This window comes from Diadema antillarum, unplaced genomic scaffold, assembly GCF_040938485.1.
Source record: "Diadema antillarum isolate AM-2024a unplaced genomic scaffold, OU_Dant_1.0 seq00000733_RagTag, whole genome shotgun sequence".
Classification (NCBI taxonomy): Eukaryota; Metazoa; Echinodermata; class Echinoidea; order Diadematoida; family Diadematidae; genus Diadema; species Diadema antillarum.
In genome coordinates this window covers 602,751-627,280 of record NW_027271634.1, presented here as the reverse complement: position 1 = coordinate 627,280, position 24,530 = coordinate 602,751, and the positions used below count along the sequence as shown (strand labels likewise).

Sequence of the window (24,530 nt, the reverse complement as noted above, 5' to 3'; positions counted from 1 at the left end):
ATATGATGTCTGTTTCTTCAAGGTGAGTACTCCCTGTACGCAATTGTATAATTGGTGATGTTAGAATTGCAGTGATTAACTGTTTGATTCTGTTTTGACAGAGCTTTAAGGTAAAGACTAGTAGCCTCCTTTCCTATTAGAAAAATACATTAACCGGTTGAAGACTAGCTAGGCCCGAGTATACTCAGGCAGGTGTCTATGGGAAATGCGTGTTATACTATTGATCAACCAGTCTTCAACGGGTTAAAAAGAAAGTGTCATTGAAATCCATATCCAAAAATCTAAACCTATTGTTAACTGTTGCCCCTGTTTGACATGTTTCTATATAAAGTCCGAAATGAAAAGAGTGCTGGTGAAGTCAGCGTGCATTTTGTAGGATTTGGTGGGTCTAAAAATGGACCGTTCTTTCTGCAAGGGATAAACGATACCATGCACAGTCTGGATGAAAACCTAGTCTGTGATAGATTTGTATAGCATCTTGTAGAGCTGAAGTGTCTATTTCAAACATCAAATCCTCACTAGTGCTTAGATTTTTTAGAGTTCTCCATTGTACATGTACTTTCACTTTGTTAGCACACATGTGTATGTGTGCATTTGAAAGAGAGAAAGAAAAAAAGAGAAGTAGTGAAAGGCTTACAGGTTTTAAAGAAAAAACAGAGAGAGAGAGTTAGCGAAAGAGAAAGTCAAACTCCAGACAAGTCCATGCCTCAGCTCTTCTTAGGGTGATGTAGAATTACTGCTGAAGTGGATGGACTATCCACACCTACCACTGACCCACATTGACCAGTGCATTTCACTTCTTCAGGCTGACCACCACCCTTTGAAGGTCACTGAACCAAAAACCCACACACCTTTGAATAATGGGACATTTGATAGCTCAAGGACCCATTGACAATTGTATCTATATAGTGGCTTGATAGAAAGTAGGGTAGATGTTTGACTTGAAGCTTAGCACACCCGTGGGTGATTCCCCACTGTAAACCAGTTTTTACTCTACCTTTTGAGCAAACAAGTCAATCTCCCAAATGGGCATTCCTTTACAATTTTGTGCTCTGTGTTTGAGATTGTTAGCACTTGTACATAGAACAAGTTGTGAAGGTCTTTCTTTTTTTTGTCCTGATTTGTTTTGCGTTGTTTCTTTTTTGTATGTTCTTTGTCCAGGTTTGCATTTTGCTCCAATGAAAGGCACTTTATATCTTTATGTCATGGGGTGATTGGTAGTATAGTAGTGAAAACCAGGCCTTGCTTTTCAGCTGATCACATGAATCATTTTAAAACTAATCTATAGTGCCACTGACCTGTCTGGAAAGTCCAAATATCCTCTCCTTATCTGTTTTTCTTGTCAATATCTTTTTTTTTCTTTCACACAATGTACTACTTGTATGCAGTCATATTCAGGCTTTGATGATGGCTTGCCAGTTTCACAAAATGTGTTCAAATTTACGACATTGCACGAAATTGATAAATGACCATATGCCACCATGTATTGGAAATGTCATAGTCATAGCTTTTTCATGAAAATTACATGACGTATCATAGCTTGCAATTTTTGTCTATAACTTTGCTCTAGTGCATTTCTAGCATAAAGTTTCTACAAAGAGTAGCATGGTTTTGAAAAAACAGATGGTTCTATGAAAAGTGTCCATGGGTTGTGGTCTCGGAATAATGTGGCACACAAGGGGTTTGCACCATCGCAAACATAATGCTTTATAGTTCAAACAATTTTGTTTTATTTGTGACATGCTACAGCTGAGGGTCATGTCAGAGTCATAGATAACCCTTGTAAGACCACCATGTAAAAATGTCATTGGTAATGTATTCGTATAGGTGACTCATAGTTGTGAAATAGTTTGGAATATCACAATATTTTTTTTTTTCCGTCCATGAGCAGCTTTAGAAATTATGTATGGGTTTTAATGGTCTGTTAATCTTTTTTTTTGTGTGTAATGTAGATATATGACAAGTAAATCACTGAGTGTTTTTTTTTTTTTTGTATCCTCTATGTCACAAATAAGTTATCAGGGTACCAATGTTGATTAGATTTCTTTTGCATACTTTTAGGTAGTTTATCAAAGTATAAATGTGACCCTGCACCTCAAAGCAAACAAAAAGTCGCCAGACATGAATTTTTAGTATAGACCATATTCTGAAAGAGCAGACTTTAAGCTTTAAAATGATGTATAACTCAAATCAAATGGACTCTCCTAACCTATCTAAATATTGGAAAGAAAGCACAAACTCAGGAAAAGTGTGAACTGAGAAAAGGGGATATGAAGTAGGCCCTACAGTGTCTATTCTGAAAGCGCTTAATCTTTACCAAACCGTGCTGGCTGTGCGATGAATGGGACAAAAAATAGGAAGTAAACCACCAGAGTAACAACAATGAAGGGATTATCAGATTAAACTGAAATTAAGCATGCCCCATTAACACATTCTGTCCATAATTAATGCCAACTTTCAAAGCAGTAGCATTATTTTGTCAAAAGTTATTAGAGTTGAAAGTGAAGAATGTGGGCAAGGTTTTTCAGAAATGAAAAAGGGATTCTAAAGACACACCTAATCAAACTATTCTACCAAAAATGTTCGAGATAAACTGCTACAAAAACACACTTTCCTGCCTGTTTTATGATACCAAATTTTAGCATAATGTAAAAGAAGACCCGCTCTTTCAGAAAATATGAAAAAGTCAAGTTCGGCTAGGTTGACCCATTTCACTTATTTTCAGTCCTCACGCAAAATCAGTGTGAGCGAATTTATGTTCGTTTTGAGGTGCACAGTCACAATTATTTTTATACACAGTAAAGGGTATTTCTGTGTCAATCTTTGTAGCTGTTTAAGAGAGCAAATGCATAATGTGTAGATGTCATATGAAATCTTGTAAATTGTGGGAATATCATGTCATTGAAGCCTGACACAGGAAGAGCAAGTCATTGTGACTATGTAGATCAAACAAACTGAGCAGCAATATTTGGGAAATGACAGGAAATTGTTTCTAGGACAGGTCAATCTAATTGCTGGCTGTTTCTGTGTATATTTTTTCTCCTCTCAAGTTTTATTAATAACTTTGTTTGAAGTAGCACCAGCTATATTTAGGTTTTTAGATGACAAATGTATATGCTAGATTAAGACAAACAACTTTAGTCCAAGTTAGAGTAGAGAGCTCCACCTGCTATTTTCAGTTTGTGGACGATATGTCTCAGACTTTTCTTGCAGCCTCATAGAGTAGCAAGCTGATGGGTCTGAGAAACAGCAGATGGGATAAGATGATCTGGTTCATATTCTTGTTTTTTTTCTGTGATTACAGGAATGAGATGCATGTCATAAAAGGACAATTTGAGTATAGTGACCCCTCATTATAACAAGTCAGATACAGAGGACTCTCGTTGTAACGAAGTCCTCGAGACCGACTGTTATCTTTCATTATATCAAAATTTCATTATAACCCGAACAAATAAACAATAGAGATCCATAGAGTGAATAATGTTACTGCCTGAATTTTTACTTTGCTGTAACTGGAATTTCATTGTAACCCTGTTCGTTATAACAGGAGCACATTGTATAACGAAACCCTCGTATAACAAAGTGATCTTGCAGGTCCCAGTTTTGCAGGTTTGATAATCCAAACCGTTCATGTTTTGAACTTATGTGTAAAGGCCTTGTTTTGTGATAATGGATACCTACATGTACACATATTTGTGTGTGAGTGCATTATGTGTCAATGTGTTTTTCTGTTCTTTCTTTGGCAAAAATTTCACCTGATTTTTTTTTTTAATCAAATACACAATGCATGAATCTTGATGGCTTGATTGAAAAAAAAAACACACTTACAATGTATCTTATATGAAAGATGAGCAAATGAGAATCTGAACGGACGCGGAGACCTGTTACTGCAATTTTTGCATCCATAGTTGTGCCTCCAGATGATACGTGCTCACTGCAATACTGGCACATGTTTGTTTGAGAACGCTTGCTGAAGTGACAGAAGTATATCAAGTTGCTTTCTAGAGTCGCCCCTAACCCATTGCTTGAATATCCCAAATAGTCCGAGCCCTATCAAGTTTTTGCTTTACATGAGTGGTAGAGGGAAAGATATTGAAGCCAGAGGTACCCTTATCGTGTATGTGAAAGGCAACTTGATGGGGAAGACCGCTATCTCCATGTGGTTGTATATACCTCTCTGAAACGGCAGCATCAGTGATCAATCAGAGGACTGATCCATCGTCACTATTTTTCTGTGCCTTTGGAGCCTACCACAGCATCATGATTTTGAGTACTCCTCGAAGCACTGAATTGGGAGGTGTGGACAATCACTCTCGCTGTGATATACTGTGTTGTGAAGGAGTAAATAATGTCCATGCTGTTTGCATCCACTTCCATTGAGAGCAAAAAAAGAAAGTGTTTGAGGCATTCATCATAACGTCAGTTCTGTCATCATAGCCATTGATTTTTCTTTTGGAGGATTTGAATCATGGAGACACTTTTTTAGTACCAAGCTTCCAACCAGGTGGCTGTCACTTCGACATTGAAAACTTTGAGATCCTATTTTGAATACATTTTGTGACTCTGGTGGTGTCATTTGAAGGACCAATCAGAGATTAATTGATTTTTGTGATCAAGAAACTTTTTTTCTTGTCAAATGGAGAGGGTACAAAAAAATAAAAAAATGTTTGTGCCACTTGATAGATGTTTTGGATGTCCGACCAAACTGGATGTGTGTGCCCAAAGTATAAAATTCTTACCAAAGTTTCCGCATTTTGTTTGATTTGATTTACTCTCTTGAAGAGGAAACTACTTTTGACATGATAATGGTTACTTACTGTCTTCTGAGGAAGAGGGAGTTTCCTGCAACATCTTGAAACCAGAAGATAAAGACAGATGATGAGGAGATCGACTGCATCGCCAGGGTTGGAATCAATGTGGATATGAATGCAGCCGATTTTGTGCTCGTCAGCAGTGGGGTACCACAAGGATATTTTGCCCGTTCATAACACTACGTACATAATTGAAGAAAAGAGAAGATAATGCAGATGAGCAAAATAAAAAATATCAGTGTTTGGGATTTGACTGAGATCGATGCTGGAAGACTGTCCGTTACCATGACAACTGGGAAGAGAGCAAGATCGTCATTCATGTTTTCAGCCTCTGTAGATTGTGTAATGTGACTTTGACGCTCCCAATCATTTTGCATAAATGTCATGCCAGTGCACAAGGGATGATGCTTCTTTACGCAATTATGGCTCTTTCATAGGCGCCATTCCAGAAGGAATTCCTGAAATTATCATTTCCTTCTTCTTCCTAGTTCTCTTGTGAGGCTAAGCAACAGAGCGAAGTAGTGCATCAAGGTAGCTACCCCCACTCCACCTCATAAACTGAGGGGCGCTGATTTGAGGGGGAAGGGTAACATCAGTCTGCTCCCAATAAACCTCTCCATCATGTCCAATGATGCGAGGGAATCAAGGGAAGTAAGCGATTCCTGCGTAATTGGTTGTAGCTCAGCTACCTGGGCAACTTCTCAGCCCTATGTCTGTTTTAACCATTCTTCCTCCTTTTAGGCTCCTGACTGGGGAGATAAATGGTCTTATGGAGAAGCTCCAGTGCTGATTGAACTAATCAAAGAAGCCCTCACTATATGGGGGAGGAGGATAGTGTTTCCATGGATACCAGACATGTGTAAACAACACTCTCCACCAGGAATAGACATACATCATCATCTTGGGCAGATAGGGACGGAAGGAAGGCTGATGTCACTTAGGTTTTCTGTTTGATGTTTTCTCTCTTCCCCTGCACACCCTTCCCAGATGAAAAGCAAAGTAAACTCTGTATAGTTAGAGGAGATTAAACTGGAACATTGAGGAATACTGAGTTGTGTGTCACATGCTGAAGAAAAAGTACGCCACCACAAACTAAACTTGGAGTGTTCATGAAGTTCCCACTAATTAGGCTCCACACAGCGTTTCATATTTTCTATCTGTGTCAAGTCTAGAAGATGACAACAGACAACTGCATATCAAATATACGAGTTGCTCTGAAGCCAATCAGTGCATGTACTTTGATTTGCATGAGGAATAGCCACCAATGTCTATTAAAGTTGATCGATTGCATGGACGTTTCATTTGGGACTGGTCTTCAAGGCAGTCTTGGGTTCTCAAATTTTATGGGTATTCTTCATTACACTTTCTGAGAAGTATATTCTTTTTGGCAACATTGTGTGACTCATGCACTGCGCATCACAAAAGTATAGTTCTTGAGGTTGCGTGACGCTATGTATTATTAAAACGAGGATGCGTTCTTTTCATTGCTGGACTTTAAATAGCGTGACGTCACTCCGCTCATTTGCAATCGGGCACGATGGTCTCTGATTAATGTGAGTGGAGCGAGGGAGACAAACAGTCGCGTCTCTGGAGGTTGCGCCCACATTGATCAGTTCTTGTGGAGTTATTTTCAGTGCGACTCTCGAGTTTCACCGAGCGACATCGGCTGAGGGAAGAAGAAGTCTCATGAATCAGACAGATTCGCCTGCGGGGCACTGATTGCCCGATTCCCAAACCACAAACCTTAGCCTTTTTTCTTTCCCCTTCAAGAACCTCTAGTTTGCCAAAAAAGAAAAGGAGAAGAAACATGTGACCTGATTACAAATGATAGTAAAGCCTGGCTTTATGTGGCACAACATGATAACATTCGCCATACTCTCTAGATTACCGATAACAATCGTCAAGATGAGAGAGGGAATATCTACATAACCTGCCTGCATGCAAAGTGCAGAAATTCACTGTTTGTCCTTTTTTATGCTTGCTTTTGCTTGGTTATTGCTGTTGTTTTTGAGGGGTCCATGGCATCTACAGTGTGGCTGAAATTCTGAGATAAATCAGAGGTATACCTCCTTGGATAAATTCACATCCGTGATGAAATATATGCCGACTTAGAAATAGACTTTAGCTTGTTCTTTGCCATGAAACTTTGATAACATTCACGTTTCAGAAGTGAGTCATCGCTGTAAATAGATGTCACATGCAAGCATTACTAGGTCGGATGGAATTAAATGATTATTAGTGTATCAGATGTGGTAGGAATATGGGATCATGTGAAAACAATGCACAGGCAATAACAAAATATCACCTTTGTTATTTTGCCCTGTGTATTTACCTATATGCTCTGTAATCTTCAACATATGAATTGATACCACATTATTATCGTTAACATATATCATATTGTCTTTATATCATCTGTCTTTTCTTCTTTTTCATGCTGTGAATTGATTGTAACATGTGAATCGAATAACCAATATATGTACAGTTGTAGATCACAAGAGAAATGATTTTTATTTTGTCATTTCAGTCATTAACTTCTTTACAATATTTTGTTTCAACTGCTGATCAAGAACTGTCTTGTAAGAGCTTTGTTAGAAGGTTGCATGCCTGTTAGGTCTTACTTGATTTGTATGCAAAGACAATTCAAACAATATTACGTTGGTTCTTCATGTGACAGTTGAAGGTCTAGTTATTGCAGTTGTGTTATATTTTAGTATTACTAAATGAAGTGCTGTGTTATGATAACATGATACTTTATCAAACAGTCAAACATCTAATAATGTCAACTTGAGATATTTTGTGGTGTTGCAGAATGAGGTGCTGATAACAAAATATTACAATGCGAACATCAACCAAAGAGTACCCCAGTCACAACCATTAAGATTACACCATTACACCCTGTATGTTACTCAGTAACTAGAGATGCTGTGAAAGATGTTGCAGGGAGAGAGCTATGTTTTACTCGAAAGAGAGTACTGCTCAGCAGTGTACCAGCATTCACTCCCTCCCACATCAAAATACACAGACATGTAATCACCTGTGCTGTGGAAAAGTGACTCCCAGGTGATGAACATTTAAGCATAATATCCGTCCTCTGTTTCCGTGGATACTCAACTGTAGCATCTTAAATGCTGACATATGCAATCTTTCAGTCACTGTTATATGCCATTGGAATCGCATAGACTGCTTTATCTGTTTGGAGAAACTTCTTCTTTTCTTTTTGTTGTTGTTGACGCTGAAGCATTAATGAATATCAAGATGAGTGGAATTACTGTCCTCTGTTTCCATTGATACTCAACCATCACAGCTCTATGACATGTTGCTATGGACTGCCTCAAGAGCTAAAGATGCCTATTCAATTATTTGGAGAACATAAATTTCCTAAGGATGTTATATTTGATGCTGAGATGTTGTAGAGGAGATCCACTTACCAACATCTGTTTCCATGGATACTAAATCATCGCAGATGCTGAAGTCGAATTTTGAGTTTTACTGCAGCTGTCATTAATTTTTGGAACTAGAAACACATAAAGACAGTTCTACTCCTTTATATGAAGAATGGTACATGTAAACCTGATGGTTTGCTCTGATAGTTAATGATTAATGAGGAGACACAATTAAGGGCATCAAGAGAAAGTGTCAACTTGCACCATATGTTTAGCGGGCCTCTGTAATCTCTTGAGATGGGATTAAAAGATTTATGTCAAAAGACAAGTGTACTGAGAAATGTAGCTTCCCAGGAATAAGCTCATCATGTGTCTCAAGAAGAACAAACTACATCTCGGGCAAAAGCAATGAAGTGCTGCCTCATTGATGAAGAACTAATCAACTGCTCAGTGAAGAGAATGAAAAAAAAAAAATGTGCCCTGGCTCTGTGCTGTCTTCCTCATTGGATTAAAGGATTCTAAAAACAGTGACCAACAGCAACAAGATATCTAGCTTCCTTGCATTAACCCTTTCTGTACTGGGGACATTTGATGGTGTGCATAACACTGTGGGGTTTTCTGTGCCAATCGGTACTCAAAGCACACAAACAGTTAACCAGTGGAATGCAAGCTAGATGACATATGTATAGTAGCAATTGATTTTTGCTATCATGAGGTATAAATATGAGAACTGCAAAAAGAATGACTTTGCGCATATGCGAGTATAACAATAATTAATGCGTGACATTGATGAATGGCACAAGATTTCTCTGAGTGACATTCAATTAACTACATTGTAGACCATGGCCGTGCTTGCAATACTGGCCTACCTGTTCCTTTTAGCTTCATGGACCTGGATCTGCGTTCTCGTGCGTCACTTGTGGCAGCGTGGACGTGGTGAGTTGCACCACAGACCTTTCAGTGCTCTCATAATTATGTAGTGCGTCATCATGTCACTTGTATGCATGTAATGTTGGAGATCTTGGCAATCTTTGGCAATAATGCAGATTTCTAACTTCCAGTTTATATTTCGTCATATATTTTCCTTGCAATGAAGTGGGCCAATCGTGTATTGATTTCAAGTTAACCCGTTGAGGACGAGTCCCGAGTATACTCGGGCAGGTGTCTATGGGAAATGCGTGTTGTAGCAAAATCAAACCGTCCTCAACGGGTTAAGCATCTGGGGAATTCAAATCTGCCCAAAACCGAAAGATTATTTTCCTGACATTTTATGGCTTTCATGATGATGCATCACATGTAAGCTTAAAGTAGGGGAGGTATTTGATATACAAAGGTGTACAGTGGCACGTTTCACAGGATTGTCACATCATTCTAGTGTAAGTTTATTGCTTGTAATGGACAATGATCACAATGATGCTGTATTTGACTTTATTTTGTTGCTTTATTGAGAGATGAAAGGGTGTTATTGCAGGAACAAAGTCTGTTAGGATAACAGCCTTCAGACTGTTTGACGTATCATCTGCTCTTCTCTGAAGTGTGCAAACAAGAATGAATAAATTTCCTGTAATGAGAGTTTATCTAGAGATAGAAAAGCTTTTGTATGACAGAACTTCATCTTCGAAAAAAAAAAAGATCTTAACAGGTGCATGTCTATTCTTGTACTTCCTTTGTAGTCCATAAGATTTTCGTCAGTGCCATACACTACACCTGCTCTTTCTATAAGCACCCAATTGGCTGTTTGTGATACTATTTTGTATATCTTTGTATTTACTTTTTTATAAGATACTGCTTCCATTTTTTTTTGAAACTCAAAGTTGTTGATGGCAAGTATAATTCACTATTCTTCTTCCCGCCTTCCCTCACTTTGACCTCCTTGTTTTGCATAGAAATACATTACAAAAAGTGCGATGACATCCTCCATAGGAAACAAGCATTTTTAAATGCACCGCGCAGAGCGCACAATCAGGTATAGGACATTTACACAGACTCTCGACTTTACGAACTCATACGTGTACCTCCCAGAATATGTCTTTTTGCTTAAATGCAGTGGTTTTTATGAACATCTAGATTTCAAGCTTGCTCCACATACCTCATTTGTAGAGTTTTGTGAGAATTTGACATCGGTACCTTTCGAGTTGATAATTAGGTGTCATTTCTCACTCAAACGCAATCAGCTCTACAACAACATGGAATTTTACATTGATGGCGCGGTGTGCCAACTGTGAGCCTGAAGGCCATTTTGGGAGGGTCATTTTACTGCCATACCTGCTGTATTTGTACAATGCACCTGCCTAGCAAGTTGCAGCAAATACTCACGTGTATTCATACTGAGTTTGGAGGAATTTCGTGAAACTTCGCCATTGGTACCTTTTCAATATTCATAAATCATGTCAGTTTAGCCCCGAGTGAATAACCCACCAATATGTTCATACACTAAAGCAATTGCGTGCTTCTCACTTGAATACGCTACGCTGATTGAGTAAATGTCATTGGCCTTATGAGGTCGTATCGGGTCAACGCGTGATCGTGATCTAGCGCGTATGCAAATTCATGACGTGACAATAGGTGCGCGCGTCTTTATTACTATTTAGATTTCATTAATACATTAGCTCAACGTAGCATTTGCGGTGCGTGATTGCATCATGAATATGTATTATTCTTTAACGCTCAACGCACTGTGATAGGTGGTATGCAAATGACGGTTCTACGTCATAGCTCACTATCTGTTTGTCACCATTCGTGTGTAGACTTTTTGTAATGAACATAAAACAATATTAGTTTTAATTCTTGTTATTATGCCAAGCAAAGAACAAACGCCCATACCAGGGTATGAATATACATGTAAAGTACATTCTATGATTAGGATAATACAACAATAAAGTTCTTTTGAAGTATGCAGAGAGATTTCCGATCAAAGTGACGAATATGATTATGAAAGAGAGAGACTCGATAGCAGCTGTGTTTTTATTTTAATCATAAGATATTGATTATAAATCATATGAAATGGTTGGATGATTTACAATATTTGTGCGAATTTCACCAGAAGTTGCTGATGCATAGCAGCTCGTTGTGCTACCATTGCATATTTTTCTTTTTCTAGCTCAGTAGAAGATTTTCTTCTTCTCTTATTATTATAATTTACTTATTATTATCATTTATTTATTTATCTTTTTTTGGGGGGGGGGGGTTGTTTTGAAGTTATGAACACTGTGGAATTGAACTTACCCTAATTGATCGAGAGCAGGATTATTATGCACAAATTAATGTTTGTTGATCGATGCGTGTTCGTCCCATTAGTCACCTGTGTGGTGACCAGTGTCATGATGGATTGGGTAGGCTGGTTCTCAGAGGCGAATGCCCTCCGCTAAATACTTTTGATGCAAGATGGTTTCTTTCATGCTAAGTGTCTAACCCACCCTTCCCCAGGACTAGACTGACATTTAGACAGGCTAGTGTTACCAAGGAGGTACTAGGCGAGCTTAGTACCTCCTTGGTGAAACCATGGTAGCGACATGGCAGCAGCAGACGACACCAGGAATTGCTCTAGGTCCTCTTTTTTTTTTTGGGGGGGGGAACTATTTGTATTGCAGTTGTTTTAGTTATATTATATGCAACCCATTTTGTGCTGTCTGATCAGGGGTTAAATCAGGCTGTGTGGAAAGATCAGATACTGTAAGTTGTGCTGTGTACCGTGTAATGGGAGGGTTTCTGTGTAGGAAAAAAAGGCAATTTGTTCTGCATCGTTTGTCAAAATCTATGTTTAATGTATGGAACATAGATTACCCTCACGAAGTAGCAATTTACCCGATGAGGACGGGGTGATTTTGATGCAACACGCATTTCCCATAGACACCTGCCCAAGTATACTTGGAACTCGTCCTCAATGGGTTAAGGGTCCTTACAGTTTGCATGGTGAGAGGCACATGTTTCATTGTTGTGGTCTGATTCTTTGAAATATATTGTTTTTAAAACAAAGGATCTACCAGAATGAATAAAGGTAGAGTCTTGTTAGGACCAACATTCATCCATAAAAGAAATCTTCACAGAAGACCACAAATAAATGGAGCAAGGCACAGATTGACAGTATACATATGCATTTGATGACTAAGTGCAGAATAATGAAATCAGAAAAGGACTGTAAAATAGTTGTGTAATTTTGTTTTGATATGCATATATTAACTGAGGAAAGGCAATCTTTAATAACTTCCTTCTTGGTGGTTTTCTTAAAACCTGGAATAAATGTATTCAAATGTTGGGAAATTAATTGTAGCACTTGCTTCAAAATATTCTGTTGTTCTGAAATTAATCTTAAAATGCATTTAATGAAGACAGAAACAAACAAAAGTACATTGACTACAGCATCATTCTTCATTATTTTTATTTCACCATCAAGTTTGTTATACAGAATTAAGTGAATGATAAAAGACCAGTTTCAAATCAAGCTTGCTCCTCTTCAAATGGTACTTAAATCAGCTCCCACATCACTTGGATAATATATGTACCAGTAGCACATAGTCTTGCTGAATTGATTCATACAAAATGTTCATACTATTGATACTACTGTAAAAGTGGAAATTTTCACACATTTCGCTCAACTAGAAACTAGCACGAAAATAAAGGCATGCGAATATGTTTGCATGTCATATGTTTCTGTAGTTGATGTTTTGATTCCAAGGAATTGAAAACAAGCACAACTCATTTTAATCGGCCGAGTGCAAAAAAAAACAACAAAAAACAAACAGAATACAAAAACATCCACTTTTACGGTATCCCAATAGCTCACAATGAAAGAGGGACCAAGTGAAGGAATATCAGGGTGTTATACTTTAAGATATTCCTGTGTATCCTCAACTGCTAATTAGACCATTAAATTTGACACAGCTACAAAGGCACCGACTGTGAGCATCTGCGTCACTTTCTGGTGACTGACGTTTAGGCCGGAGTCTCTGCAGACTGTATCGACCTGCAATGTGAGAAGGTTATGAACTCATTAGATTAGCACTGGACTTGAGAAGAGTGTAGCAAGCGAAGGTCTCTGGAGTAGGGTTTCTGCAGGCACATGTCACCTTTGAATGCAGTGAAGTTCAGTACCAAGAAATTGTAGGTGGTACTATCTGCAATGCGGGTGAGATGCCATCAAGAAGAAAAACTTCCACATGGCTTTTAGCATACTGGAGGAAGTAAACTGTAGAGAGTATACAACATGGTAGAACATTAAAAAAAAAAGGAATTATAAGTTTCCAGATATCGGTTCTATTGAAAAGAAAAATATCACCAAACAAAATAAGAAAAGTAGATTGTTGAAATTCCCACTGGAAATAATATGCTTGAATTTTTCAGATCCCAAGAAAATTTTGCATTCCCTCCTTTTGATTCTCAAGTGTCAGTACTGTAAGTTTCCTTTAATAGTTCTTTTGTTGAGGTCACTGACCTTAGTAACTGGCAGTGCAATATTTATAGCCTATCATTTCCCCCTTCTCAATATAAGTATATCATAATAACAAATTTGAACATTAAGAATGTATTCAAGTTGAGTGGGTGTACATTTGTATCCAACATTTGTATTCCTACATATGACATTTGCCTCAAAAGAGGTTAGTAGGAAGTACCATTTGATTTCGAATGAATACCCAGAAAATCATAGAAATGGGTTGGTGTTTCCCTGAATAAACCCTTGCCACCTTTGCAGTTCATAGATGGGATACTCTGTATCTCTTTGAAAAATGAATAGATAAATAAATATAAGGATAAGATGATATAAATGAAAGAAAAATCTCTGATTACTCTCATTCACAAATTCATATCAAAGCATATAAACCTCACAATCTTTTACACACTCACACTCATTCCCACAATTGTGCTTTCCCTACACTCTATTATACATGTATTAACCTGTTGAGGACGGTTTAATTTTTCTACAATATGCATTTCCCATAGACACATGCGTGAGTATACTCAGGACGCGTCCTGAACGGGTTAATGATTATGATTACATTCTTTTTTCCATGATGGTTTACACTCAGCAATTGTCTTCATGCTATTTGTTTAAGTTGTCAGAGATATGATAATGACTTTCAAATTATTAGCTTCAAAAGGAAAAAACATTTGGTGTATCAAAGTGCAGTTTGCAAAGTTTGTCTTATATCTTTGTTAATCAGGACAAATGAATGCGATATGTGAAATCAAAGCTATGAATTCAATTTGTCTTCATAACTGTTCTCATCATCTTGCAGATCTTGAGGTTCCAGACCCCTCTGAACTCAAGTGGGAGACGCCCCTGTCCCACAGGTCGCTGTCTGCAGAGGGCACACTTCATGAAGAAACATCCCCGCAAGAACGATACATCTCACCGCGGTAAGCTGTGTGATACATTATGTGGAAAATGACAATTCCGGATCAGATGGAACCTGATTTAAAAACACAAATGATTTACAGTAGAAACAATAGAGAATACATCAAAATGGCATTACTAAAAAGAAAAAAGAAGTTAAGAACTGAAGGATTAAAGCTGTAATATCACTGATATTTCATATAGATTGAAAAGATTATAAGGTAAAAAGAGAGATAGGCATTTTATTAAAGAGATTTGAGCTAGTAGTGCATATCTTTTTTTTCAAGTTTGGAAGTGGATATGTAAAATCATTGTGTTTAAAAATATGTTGCAGGTGATCAGTTTATCCATTTAGAATCCTTTCACAAAAGACAATGTTTGAAGAAAGCTTTAAAGATACAGATATTCTCATTTCGGTTTCCTCTGTCACCTTAACCTTTTTGTATCGGTTTTATGTTGTCATACTGTACAACATGCTCTATGAAGTATAGTATGTATTTAACCCTCTGTGCACCACAGTAATTTCTTGTCTATATGTGTTTGTGTGTGTGTGTGAAATATGGGCGCATTTGAATCATTGGTGCAGAAAGAGTTAATGCTTATGTTTAGATCAAGCAAAAAACAAACAAATATACAAACAAACAAAAAAACCCTCTATTCTACATGAGGGATATAAATAGCTTAATATCCGTGTATGTGTTTATGACACACTTGCTGGTTTAAATGTATTACATGACTTTTTGTTTTGCTTCCCTAAACTGAAATCATTTTTTGCAAAACCAAATGTTATAAAAATGCATAATTACAATGTATGTGTACATGATATTTGGGAATGAATAGAATGATGCCTTCAAGTTCGCCAGTGAATAACATGGTATCTCCTGGAGCTGTATTTGTGAAGCTAATGACCCCACGTTGTCTGTCATTTAATGGCTTACATCTCCCTCATACCTTCGTCAATCTCTCTATCCCCCTCCTACCCTACCCACCTCCCACCCCAGGAGGTGGGGGAAGGATGCCTTCCCGCTTGATTCATGTCATGCATCCAGACAATGAGCAGGAATAACAGTCTGTTTACATTATGTGACAAATCTGCCATCCATGCACAGTATAATCTATCCAAGCTGGATCTCTCACATTGTGACATCTATTTCTCTCTCTCTCTCTCTCTCTCTCTCTCCTCTCTCACCCTGCATATATATCTATCTATCTTCTCTCTCTCTCTCCTCTCTCACCCTGCATATATATCTATCTATCTTCATCTCTTTCTCTATTCTGTCATTCTGTATGTGGGTGTGTATCTCTCTCTCTTCTTTCTCTCTTTCTATTCTGTCTCTTGCACTCTTTATCTCCCACACACGGTATTCGCTATATCTCTTCTCTCACTTCTGTCTACCCATCTGTTTCTATTTCTCATATCATCCCTCTCCCCTTCACTCAATTTCTCCTCATTTTCTCTTACTGGTAACAATCAGAGTAAGGATGTTTATTTGAAACATGAGCTGGAAAAACATACCATCAGACTATAGTTTCCATGCTGTGGATACATTTGTCAGTTGCTTTACATTTTGATTGTTATGCCTAATTGTGTGCATATGCCAAAGTAGGAATGGAATTTAAACACCACGACTGCCTATGTTTAACCAAGATCAAGAAAATACATTTCAGTTATACTTCATAGCCAGCGTGGAACCATTTTCAATCCCAGTGTTTATTGTATGAGGGATGTATATTGTGCTTTATCAAACCAATTCCTGACAATTCCTTCTGAATCTCCCCCCCCCCCAAAAAAAAGTATATTGCATAAAATTGAATAAAGCGTAGAATAAGCCTGTCTGTAGCTGGGGGGGGGGGGGGGGGAGGAATTATTGTAATCAATTCATAAAGCAGAATCAAGGAAAATATTTCTGTTTTTCTCACATTATTGTTCTTCTTTCAAATGACTTAGTGTTACCTGAGGGTATCACAGCGAAGGTAAAAATATTTACAATTATAGTGGAAGTTTGAGTGTTTAGAATATATCAAGTATCATATACATATGCATATATAACTGATGATATCCATCTATCTTCACCAGATCATTACCAACTGTAGACCTAAAACTTGTACCTTTTTTGTTTCTGGTACAATTATTAACCTGTTGAAGACTAGTCACAAGAATACTCGGACAGGTGCCCATGGGAAATGTGTTATAGCCAAATAAGCCAGTTCTCAATACGTTAAGCACCCTCTTCTTTTCTTGTACTTTTTTTTTTATCTTCCAAACAGCCATTCTCCTGTGATCACCTCAGAAGCCCAGTCGCACCACTTCTTTGGAGACCAAAGGCCAGATGCCACCATGTCAACGAGAGGGAATAGATCGGGTGAGTTCAGAATGGACACTGTGTTCAAAGGGAAAATATCTCTCCTATTCCTAACTTGTTTTCTCTAGATTGAGTTTGCTTTCCAGGGTGTATTGGTCTGTAGATGTTATTTTCATTTTGTGTGGGTGTAATTCCCTACATTTAATCAATTACAAACCATAATATTAAGAATGATGATGATGATGATGACAATGACGATGATGATGATGACGACGATGATGATGATGATGATGATGATGATGATGATAATGATTGGAATACATACAATGAAAAAGATGTAAACATCTTCATTATACTGGTGCTAAAATTCATATCAATAATAATTGATTATGGAAACGATAAATGTATTAATTTACACAATCAACCAGAAGAACCTTTGAAGAAAACACCTCTCTCTGAAGAAACTTTTGGGTAATATTCCAAGTAGATGAATAATATTGTAGAGCTTATTTTGTTCATAGTAATTTTTCAATTTAAGTCATCATGTTTTCAGTATTGCTTTCATTGTCACAATTGTTACTGTTTTTGCTAGTTTTGTTATCATGGTCTTTATGATTGCTTTTATCATTATTATTACAGTGATCATAATCATAAACACAGCTTCAGGAACGGCTATGATAGAATTTTGCCTCAGTAGAGTTCTACAAGATGTCATCCATGCACTACATCCAATTTATTAATCACATTAGTTAGTGGGATGGAGCAGGAAGATGTGAAAAAGAAAGAGATGAATATGAAAAAGAAAGGAGAATAAGAAATAGATAGAGAAGGAGAGAGAGAGAGAGAGATAGAGGTAGAGAAAGATACAGAAAGACATTAGAAAGTGGTAGTTCTCTCTTTAGATGGCAGAGATGTTTAATCTTGGTAATTAAGCAGGATATAATTGAATTAGCACTGCAATGTGTATGGAAGAGCATGCATACATAATCCAGAACGCCGTGATTAAAGTTTGCCCAAATCATTTTGGATATTTCTTGCAGGTTTGTGAGTATAATTAATGCTCTGTATAAAGCTTGCTATGACTCATGCTTCACCAATGCATGGGCTTGTAATGAAAGAGAGAGATTTTCTCATTACATGCATTTACTAAAAAATGTAACTGCCATTAGCACCCTCGAAGCTGATGATGTCATTTGTCATCATTATGATTCATCAATTTATTCATTATATTAACAGTGAAACCACCCTCTCTTCTTTGTTTCACACATCTCCCAATTTCATTTTCCTATATTTGTCGTATGTTCTCAAGTGCTGTAGGATATGAAGGGTTTGTTTGCAAAAACCGATAAGTCCATTTTTGAAGATTTTGAAGTACGATCTCTGTCATAATGTACAAAATAATACCTTTTAAATGATATATTGGTCACTACATGTAAAGGTATACTTTTGAAGTTATCGTCAAAAGAAGCACAAATTTTCTAATTATTCTCTTTATTTTTCTTGACCTTTAATCGCAAATATCTCCATTTGGCAAATATGGACTTATCAGTTTTTGCAAACAAACTCTTCATATGTGCCTGTGTTGATGACAGTTTTATCAGTTGCTGTGAATCTGGAAACACTTTTATCAACTGTGTAGGAATACTATTGAGAAAAGGATTGAGCATTTCTTAATGCTACATTTTGAATAAGATAATTATGGGCTGTCTTCAGATTTTTAATCTGTCATGAAAGGACATGGATATCACGATGCAAAAGCTATATTGTTACAATGAAAGTGTGTTTTTCCTTTTTTTATATTTCTCACTCCTTGAACACTTCTTCCAAGCCAAATATGAACATATGTTTGTAATTTCAAAATTCAACAAAGCATGTGTAAAGTGTGTGTTGGGTCTTTCTCCTGATTTAAAAAGAAGAAGCAAAGGCTAAATTAAACAAAATAATAACTATAAATAAAATCCAGTCACTACTTAATGAATCAGGCAAAATCTTGAGATGCGTGCAATCTGAAAATCTGCTCATAGAATCACCCCAGAATGTTGAAGAATTTAGCCGGAGATCTGCTGAGACTGTTGCATTTCTTTTCCTTTTCACACTGGTACATTATGTGACTAATATTTGCTGTTTGACATATTCAGGTCTTGGGGTGGTGGGTGGAATGTACGATGACAGTCTAATTGTTGTCATCCTCCCCTCCAATCACTATAGATTCACTTCTGATTGCCTCCAGTATTGGCAAGTGAGACGTTATGCCAAGAAACTTATTGGAGGGGGATAAAAATACACCCAGAAGAACAGGTGCCAGTATTCCCCAGTGATCCAGTCATATATTGCCCTATCCGGATCCCTGTCTTTAGTCCTCTGTAAGAGCCGAGGGGGGTAAATTTGGACCGCCTTCACTTGGAGAGCCTCTCCTTTAACCCATTGAGGACGTGTTGATTTTGCTACAAAACGCATTTCCCATAGACACTTGGCCGAGTATGCTCGAGACTGGTCTTCAATGAGTTAAGGGAGAGTATGAGGATGTCCCCATATACTTCCACACACTGTACAGTATAATCCAATGTACAGGGTGTAGCTGCAAGAAAATGTTTGTAAGAAGGGAGCTACAAGTGATATACAGATGATAAGTCTTAACAGAAATCTAATAAATTCACCAAACACTGATATGTTAGGTGAGATTGAAGATTACTAATAAGTACTAAAATTTCTATAGAATGTTGTCTGATTTCTTTCAACAACAACAACAACAACAGCAACAACAAAACTAGCACAAGAAGGAGAAGTCCTACATCCAGATGATATTCAGTTTCATGTTTTTGTTTTTGTTTTTAATTTGTCACGTGTGCTGGAGTTTAGGCATGGCATTGCTAAAGGTCAGTTAAAAACACAAACCAAATTTAGACTTACAATGTAGATTTACACTTACAATGTAAATAGTTGCAAGGGAGGTAATCAGTTTAAGACACATTTGTTGGCCGAACCATTTTTCAATTTTGTATGTCAGAAGAATCCTGAGATATTCTCTCTTCAAATTTATCAGATCCATGTGATGATGGGTATAATTATTACACGTATATTACTTATAATTTGTCAGACTTTGCAGTTTTTCTGGTGAACTAAACACATCAGGTCATTATTGAAAGCCAGAGATAAGCCGCGCTTAACAGAATTAACTCCCACATCGTGACCCGTGAAACAGGAATTGAACTTCTGCTTCATGATTTTGGCAAGGCAGCTGGCCAATATGTTTCCCAAGGTCAGTGGAATTCAATTCACTTCTCTTTGCCAGGCATCAAATAGAGGGAAGAGAATCTTTAAAATGATCAAGTACCTAAGATTATATCAATCCTCATAAAGTTGATACATCCACTCGATCTATGTTCCTGTTTGTTGGTAGTGGGTATACTGGAGATAACCACATAGCATCACCAATACCTTGCATCTCAAGTTGAATCAGGACTAGGTTAGAGGTTAGATATATTTTCTATTATATTCCACATACTAAAAATCTTGCTCTAGGATTCGTTAAGAGCTGATCACGTGATAAAGCGTAGTTTTGCTCGTCACATCACCTAAGAAGAAAAGTTTGTTACACTCTATGATGATAGTCATTTTTTGTTTCGCTGATCTTTTAGTCCACACTATCCTAACGCGTGATATATCTTATAATTTTGAGTACCCGGGAAATAAAAGTGTGTTTTTACCGTCAGTGAGATGATGCCGTGTTGTAATCACCAGCCTACATCTAAATTTGGCCCGTAAGTTAGCGTACTGTGCGTGCACGTTGTCTAGTTGCCTTGTTCATGTTTCAGAATGCTCAGCGTTTTCAGCAACAATTGGTAAGTGAACATAACGTAAACCCCTTAGGCTTGGTCTAACGATACCTAGATCTTTACCTACCTAGGATACGTCTAGACTCTCCGAGTCCTCAGACCTAACGTAGGCCCTACAGATCTGCAGTTTGAATAGTGTTTTTAGACTTGGAGTCTAGTCTAACTAGAGCTAGATAAAAAGTTAGATTTAGCTGTGTTGTTTGCTCCCCCCCTCCCCCCCTCCCCCCCCCCCCCCCCCCCCCCCCCCCCCCCCCCCCCCCCCCCCGCGCTTCCTGTCTTGTTCCCGACAGTTAAAATGATTTCAGATGTGGAATATAAAGCAAATGATAAACTTTTGATTTCAGGCAATACGACAAACTAAAACTTCCTTGGTGATCTGAATGTGTACGCTATCTTTCCTCAGCTGCGCTTTGGAAAGATAGCTACGTCCAGATTGCCTCGGAAGTGATAGTTTGTCCCATCACCTTCATCAACATTGATTATTTGTCTATTACCATCATTATTATTTTTTTATGTTTCTAAACAATTGAAAAGGAATGCTTTCTGGGAGGGAGAGAATGAATTTAAACAAAGGCTCAAACTTTGCTATTTTATTTAGTGATCCTCATGATGATACCCCCTAAGCTGTAGGAGTATAATTGCAAGTTGATTCTTTTCCATGGGCATGAATGTTAAACTTTCTCGTAAATTGTATGGCCAGACACTATATGCTTTAGATTGTAATCATCAAGTTTGGAGGCAACATTTCCAAAAGACGTCATATTTTTCAGAGTGATATATGATATATTTTTGTTTTGTGAAAAGTCTTATATCCCTAGAGAAAGAATGATACCAAAATAAACTGAGAGACAATTATTTTAAACAAACTGCGCTTGCGATACAATCAGCTGTTAGACTGCAGAGAAGACAGAAAAAATAAAAATAGTGTCGAAATGGCTGGAGATAATATCAGTCCTTTACTGGTGAAAGTGGGACTTGAACCAGAGCTAGCTGTCTCCTACCTGAGCCAGAGAAAGGGAAGTGGACAGCTGGCAAGTACTTCCTGTTTGGGCGGAGGTCGGGTCAAGTGAGCTTCCACAGAAATAAAGGACAAGGCTGTGTACTTTGGGGAAGGGAGGTGGAGGAGTTTGATGTTGATGGAAAGTTCAGGCAGACAGTTAAGAGGAAATGATGACACCATTGCTTGGGAGGTGTCTGCGCTTGATACTGTGTGAGGAAGACACAGGCACTTAACCTGTTGCCATGGGGAACCAGGTGTACCTTGTAGCAAGTGCATGAAATATAACCTTGTTTTGGAAGCAACCCCTTTAAAGGAGAATTCCAAACCTGCTTTAAGTTGGTATGATAAGAAAGAGCCAAGTTTTATAAGCACCACAGTGAAAATTTGCCTAAATTCAGATGCAAATTAAGGAAGTTATGGAGTTGTGAACTTTTGCTAATTAAAAAAAAACACTTCTCAAGCAGTCAATATTGACATGCAAATGAGTGAGTGAATGATGTCACTCTTTACTTCAACCATTCAGAATTCTTCTGCCAATTTAAGCCAGTTATTTGCAGTCACAGTTGCATCTACAGAACACTAGAGCAATAAGTGGTAAAAAACTGTTGCAAGTGTTAGTCAATTTTCAGCATTTTGAAGGAAGTCAAGTCACATAAACTGTCTGTTTCTGTGTCTTTACTAAAAGAAACAAGGGAAAAGTGCATTTGTAAAAGTGATTTTGACTTTTATGCAAGGCTGAATCTCCTTGTGACATTTTCCACCCTTGAACAAAAAGAATGAAGGATAGACAGAAAAAGAAAGAGAAAGGGAACAGGTTGCCCTTACTTCACATTTAGAGAGATGACTAACAGTAAGGAATATGCAGAGAGCTGGGGTAATTATATGACAGCTGTTGGCCAAATAGAGATTCAGTGTGAGTAGGAATATGAACAAGAATACAGTTTTGACATCATGTGTAGTTGCACTATTTTGAAAATGAAAAATAGGAACATGTTTTACATTCCAACTCTGATCAATACTAGTGATGCATTCGCCGATCTCTCATCACAGTGAATCAAAGGGTGGGGCACAATGAGGCAGGAAATATCCGTTTTGCACACATGCAACAAGGTTTCTTGCTTTTTTCTTTTAAAAGTTCATGTTCTCTTGGTATTTTTCTATCATCATGCTCATCTGAACATTAAAATGAGGTTATGATAATCATTTCAGCAATGACAGGGATGTTCTATTATTCAATAAAGCACAGCTGAGATGTTGACTTCATCACTTCAGTCTTTAAAAAAAAAGTTTTTTGAGGTAGACTCATGAAAGCCAGTCGTTATGAACATCATCTAGCATATGCCTCTTCTTTGCTTAGCCCGTTGAGGACGAGTCCCGAGTATGCTCAGGCAGGAGTCTATGGGAAATGTGTGTTGTAGCAAAATCAGTCTGTCCTCAACAGGTTAATCATAATTATTTTAGAGTTTTGTTTGTCTTTGTGTATTTTTGTTTCATGTTCTTTTCACTTAGAAAAATCAGATTTTAGCTAGACTAACAATCTCAGTATAAAATGGCTGAAAACACTGAAATTATTATCATTTCTTGGGGGGGGGGGGGGGCTAGAGTAAGAAAGGGCTACATCTACTTATGTAAATATATTCATTATCAATTCATATGAATTTTCTTTTACTACAGGGACCAGCACATTACATGAACTGCTTTTTAGAATAGGTCCCTCCATCCTTTGCTGAACATGTGTCTTAAAGTTACATTCATTGCTATGCCAATCATGATATTTGTCTTTAAAAAATGATATTATTTTGACAATTGATTATACTGTATCACCATCTCATTTGCATACATTTTTTAATTTGTGTTTTTTTCAAATGTGAATGAATTTTCAATGGAATTGAATTGAATTTAAGTGAGGGAGACTGCAGATATACTTGTATATCAAACTGTGGGCAAGGTAATGAAACTGAATGATGCTACAAGAGGAAGTGAATCATTTATCACAGTCCTCCTCCACAAGATTGTGCTTAGGGTATGACAGCTATATCTTTTCTGTTGGGAAGGAGACATGATATAGAGGAGTATGGGTAGGTTTGGAGAACAAGGGGGGAGGATTTGTAATTTGTTGAATAAGGCATTTGTGCCATGTGGCATATTTACTGTTTATATCATCATTGTTATCATCATCGTCATCATCATCGTCATCATCATCGTCATCATTGTCATCAGCGTCATCATCATCATCATCATCATCATCATCATCATCATCATAATCAATATTGTTATTAATTTATCATTGCTAAGTTTCTGCAACCAAGGTTTTTTTTTTTTCTGCTACTTTATTCTTCATTAGCAGTACATATAAAGTCACATCTTGCCTATCAGAAGGATACCGAATGGCTAGACATCAAACTTAACCTTGTACTGAACCCCTCCCCCCCCCCCCCCTTTCTGCCTCCTTCATCCTACCATGTAATCCCCTCCTTTTAATGCACCTGCAGTCACTTTGGTAATGAATCGTAGCTATCTGCAATGCTGGTGACGAGGGGGGGATGATCCAGAACCGTGTATAATTTGGGCAGTGCGAACGAGGTCGCTGACAAATCCCGTAACTCAGCGACCTTGTGCAGGGGACAACTCCCTTCCTGAAGTGCAAGGGATTCGGGGGAAGCCTCCTACAAGGGGGAAACCGTAGCCTCCTACGAGGGGGAAGTATCACGGCAAAAAGTCTAGAATTGCATGTCTCTCTTGGCGGCTAACTCCTCCGTAGCAGTGCAGAATAACCCTCCTTGACATCTGTGTATGATACAAGTCTTCAATCATTTATACCAAAGACTGCAAATCCGAAGCAGCACTTCGCCAAATTGTCATCACG

The 24,530-nt window shown here is 37.7% G+C and overlaps 1 protein-coding gene across 1 annotated transcript in view; it reads left to right on the top strand.

Moving 5' to 3' along the window:
- Positions 1-14,446: 14,446 nt before the first annotated feature.
- Positions 14,447-24,530, top strand: part of LOC139738294 (uncharacterized) — a 150,763-nt gene continuing 140,679 nt past the window's right edge. The window contains exons 1-2 of the mRNA XM_071648935.1: positions 14,447-14,548; positions 16,794-16,888. Of these exons, the coding sequence (XP_071505036.1) occupies positions 16,864-16,888 (25 nt within the window). The 5' untranslated portion in view covers positions 14,447-14,548; positions 16,794-16,863. The remainder of the gene's footprint in view (positions 14,549-16,793; positions 16,889-24,530) is intronic.